Consider the following 4,827-nt stretch of genomic DNA (forward strand, 5'->3'; position numbering starts at 1 on the left):
CCCCCCCCAGTTCTTTTCCCCGTGTTCAGTTTCCCAGCCACTCGTCCCCAAGACTGTAGCGTTGCAGAGGGTTGTGGTGGCCCAAGTGCAGGACCTGGCCTTGTTGAGCTTCATGCCATCGATCCAGCCTGTCCAAATCCCTCTGTAGAGCCTCCTGACCTTCAGGTGGATCCACATTCCCACCTAACTTGGTGTGACCTGCAAACTGACTGAGGGTCCACTCGATCCCCTCATCCAGATCACTGATAAAGATGTGAAAGAGAACAGAGCCTTGGGGAACACCACCGTGTCATACCAGGTTTTATCCCTTTTCCCCTTCAAATCTAGTTTAAAGCTCTTTCAATGAGTCCTCTTGTGCAAGGACTCTCTTCCCCCTTTGAGAAAGCCGCATCCCGTCTGACTCCGGCAAACCTGGTGCAGTGTAGACCAACCCACAATCAACAAACCCCAAATCTTACCAGTGACACCAGTCACAGCTTCCTCCTCTGGGACAGGTGCACCCTGTCTGCCACCAGCAGGCCTGATGTTATGAAAACTGATCCATGACCAAGAAATCCAAGGTCCTGCCGGTGGCACCAGGCTGGGGGACAGGTATTGAGCAGGTGGGTCTTCCTGCTTCTGCTGACACAGATCCCTGCAACTAGAGGGATAGAGGAGAACACTGCTCGTGCTCCTGATCCCTTGACCAGTTGTCCCAAGTCCCTGAAGTCTCTCTTGATTGCCCTCAGACTTCCAGTTGCAAGTTGATCACTGCCTACCTGGCAAGTCAATAATGGATAATAGTCTGAGGGCCGTCCAGGGTAGGAAGTTTTCTCACCACATCCTTCACCCGCGCCCAGGGAGGCAGCAGTCTTCACTTAGAAGTGGCTCAGGTCTGCATGCCGGGTCTTCTGTTCCCTCCAGGAGGGAGGCACCTATGACAGTGACCCGTCTCTGTAATTAGAGAGTCTGTGGGAGAGATGAGGGAAGAGCTGCTGTTTTTTCCACATACCTCTGCCCTGAAAATGTAGGTAGGGTCTTGTCTGATTAGGATTACACGCAGAGAACAGTGAGAAAAGGTCTCTGCACTGTTTCTCTCTGCTGTGCTCTATTTGGCATTCAGAGGGATTATGGGTATCTTTAGGAAAGACCTAATTATGCATTATTTCAGCCAGCAAGAAGTGATGGCCTCTTCCAAGAGCACACAGGGCAACAGCTTTTCCTTTAACTCTAGGGCCCTGCTTTGAGGCACAGCTGTCAGAGGATGATTTTTTGTTGCTGCCGTTAATCCTTTTACCACCTTTTAGATCAGAAGCCAGCTAACCCAAGAGTGCAGTTTAACTGGGAGGCCTTCCAGCAGCCCGATGAACTGCAGGGGCAGGTTTATGACCTGGAAACTGCTGTTTCCCAAGGAATGTGACTGCAGGTAAAGACAGGTTGTGCGTTGGAACCTGCTTTCCTGGGGAAATAAGTCTTAAAGTTATGTGTCCACGCTCTGAATCTCTCTTTAACCCTTGAAGCAATGGGCAACCCAAGCCAAACATGAAAGAGGAGAACACCTCCTCTGCAATGAAAGCATTAGGGTAGAGGAGAAAGATCTAAAACAACCTTGAGGAAAAGTCAGACAACTCAAAAGCCACAACCCGTTCTACACCACAAGCAGCACAAGAAACACTGACTGCCACGTTAGTAACTTTAAACCACAACTTGTGTTGTCTTTTGCCTTTAGAGATATCTCGGGAAATGTGAGGGGAGCTGCATTTCGGGAGGAGGCAATTAGGAAACCAAGGATCTCAGGTGGTAGGAACTCGGGCTCCATTCGCGGCTCTGGTCTTGGAACAGCTTACTTGCAAATCATGTGGGGCAGCCAAGCAAGACCACCCTTGTAACTCCACTAGATCCATGCCTAGGATTGCAGGTTGTTAGAGAATTTAATCACTCTCGTGGGTTACTCTAGGCTTGCTTTACTCAACAACTCAGAGTTGGGCCATCACCTCAGGGAGTGGCAAAATATACAGCGCATGTTCTTAGTACATGTAGTTTTCTTTTCTAACATTATGTAACTAGGTAAAGTCCTCTGTTTTTCCATAGATCCTTAGTTCTTTGTTCTTCATTGATCAAAAGTTCTATTAAATTCCTTTGTTTCGGCAAATCTCGAATTCTTCATTTCACTTCTTTCAAGTCCATCCCACTTGCCTCGGTCCTCGGTTGCTTGGGTCACAGGATGAGGATCACCTTTGAAATTCTAGGAAAACTTGAGTTGTTCTGTTACATTCTACATCTGCTTCAAACAGATAACCTTAAAATTCATCTATTCCAAATTAATCAATGATCTAACCTTTGAGTATCGCCAAATTTCTGTTGATTCAGCTTGACTGGGGTTTAGGCCAGCCCTGGTAAGGGCTATACAAGGATAAATGAGCAGCTTTTGTTTCACACACACCTGGATCAATCACTAAAACAATATTCTGTTCTCTAATGTTGCAAACAGTAAGAAGTTTAAGGCTTATGATTAACTCTTTTACGAGGTGTCTTCAGAGGATCTCAAAACAGCAGCGACAGCTTTCTGGCCCTTAATCATATCAACCTGGAATTTCAATCTCCAAGAAAAACCGTTCTTCTCAGCTGTTTGTTAGGTAACTCCTTAACATAACACTTATGTAACTCATGTAGTTCAAGGGTGCGAAACTTCTAAGTCACATTGACGCTACTGAGCACGAAGAAAGCAGCTGTGACAGAAAGGAGTTGAATTATTTTTTTTTCTGCATTCAGTTACCATTGTTAAAGATGATGCAGAGCTGGAAAAATTGGCTGAGTAGAATGGATGTCCCTTCGCTCAACATGGGAGTACCTTCAAACTACAGTCACCTAGTCCTAACCGTGTTAGAACTCTGCAATGTATCGCAGCTACCTTCTTTCCTGTGATTCTTTTATTCCTCTGCCTGTCACAGTACATGGATGTTGTGAGGTTTGTTGGTGGGTTGGGGTTTTTTTCCTTTCAAAAAGACAGAAGGAAGACTGCAAAGCCTTTCCGTAGTGCAAGCAGTATGTCGTCATCCTCCAGGTAGTAAGCCACTATTAAACACCTATCATTTTTGACGCTTTCATAGCAGTCCTCCTCATAAGGCAATCCCGACTTCCATCACATGATTTGTCTTTTCTGTTAACCTGTGGCACTCTGTCAGTCAACTCCCTCCAGACCTACAGTTTTTGGCCAGACTTATTGGTATAGAGGTGACAACTGTTATTTGCAATAGCCCTGGTTTGAGCGTGAAGGTGAAAGAGCTTTTGAAACCGGTCACGGCAACTCGAGGAATTGTCCACATAGACTAAGACTTCAGTCCGTTTGTAAGAATAATTTGTAGATGAGCAGACTGAGCCATGTCCTCTAGCTTTTCCTCCATTCCTTCTCCTTCACCCTCACATGTTCTCCTCTTCTTCCCTCTTGTATGCAGTGAGCCTGTCTCAGTAACATAAAACAGTTGCTGCACCTCTGTTTGGGTTCACGCAGTGCCTGTGTAGTCACTCTCAAGCCCTGCTTCAGGATGCAGGGATGCTGAGCAAGGTCTGGCCAAACTGGGCGGCTGTGCACTCTGGGCAGCTGCCAGCTGCTCTGCTGCTGCTTCAGCAGAAGGCCGGAGTCCCTTGGGCATGCACACCGACATAAGGTCAGAAACAGTTAAACAGTGTGGTCTGAAACGCCTTGGATCGTATCGGAGAAGGAGGAGGAATACTGTCTCATCATCATCATCATCATTAATAATAATAATAATAATAATGATGGCAGGATGACAGCTACACAGCAAAATTACCCTCACCTTTTAACTTAACCTTAGGGGGAAAGGTTAACATAGGGTTAAGGAGTGGATAGCACCCACCGTGCACAGACACAAACCAGGGTAAACTCACGTTATGGCTGGTAACAAGCATTTGATGCAGTGGGGACTTCTGCAGTGGCAGAAGGGGTGGCATTAAGCGGCTCCGTCTCTGCTTTTCAGAGATGTACAAAGACTGGAATTCACCAGGTAATTTAGTGTCGCTGGGAACAGACCATTAACACCCGCCCCTTTCCGGCATTCAACAGGACCCAAAGACAAGGTTGTGGGGAAAATGGTCACGTACAATGAAGAAGACCTGGGGCAGCAAGAATTTTCTGCTTCACTGAGGCGTCTCCTGCTGGATGAACGAATGCTGCTACATTACTATGAATGAAAAGGGCACGGGATGAGCTGCAAAAATTGCAGATAGTTGCAGAAAGTTTTTGCATATAGTTGCAACTATCTGCAAATAGTTTTTGTTCTACTGGGTCAAGATGATCCATGAAACACTTTTTCCAGACTAAGCAATCCATTACTCTGTTAGTACTATGCTGAGCGCTCACAACTCGTTTTGTGTCGGGGGTTTTCCTTTTCACACTAACATTCTGCTCTAACTCTACGTCACTAATAGCACTCCATATCCTGCAGGCCAGGTCCAGAGTAACAAGCTTTCAGCATCCACTCAGCAGGGGGATTACCAGCAGCATCCTTTGAATGTTGACCCAGGAAACATCAACAGAACAGGGGGAAACACCCAAACACAGTGAGCACCGGGGACACTGCAAAATGAGCAACTTCTTTGATGGTTTGCAAGCCGTGGTTTGTATATAATCCCAGGCGGGTTTCAGCTAGACAGTAAGTCCAAACCCTTTGAAGGTTTAAGTGCGAGGTGACCAGTACATATGGCTAACAAAGAGGAAAAGGGCTCCAAGCGTTCCAAAAATTGACTAAGGAAAGGCAGCAGCAAGAAGGTATTTCGTTAGCAATGGTCCAGAAAGGACTTTTTTTTTTTTTTTGAGCACCACATCAC

General features: G+C 46.3%; 1 protein-coding gene across 1 annotated transcript in view; it reads left to right on the forward strand.

Moving 5' to 3' along the window:
* Window positions 1–4,191, forward strand: part of LOC104491569 (transmembrane protein FLJ37396) — an 85,029-nt gene extending 80,838 nt beyond the window's left edge. The window contains 1 exon segment of the mRNA XM_010134016.1: window positions 4,064–4,191. Within this exon segment, the coding sequence (XP_010132318.1) occupies window positions 4,064–4,191 (128 nt within the window).
* Window positions 4,192–4,827: the final 636 nt, after the last annotated feature.

Source organism: Buceros rhinoceros, unplaced genomic scaffold (assembly GCF_000710305.1).
Source record: "Buceros rhinoceros silvestris isolate BGI_N320 unplaced genomic scaffold, ASM71030v1 scaffold2064, whole genome shotgun sequence".
Classification (NCBI taxonomy): Eukaryota; Metazoa; Chordata; class Aves; order Bucerotiformes; family Bucerotidae; genus Buceros; species Buceros rhinoceros.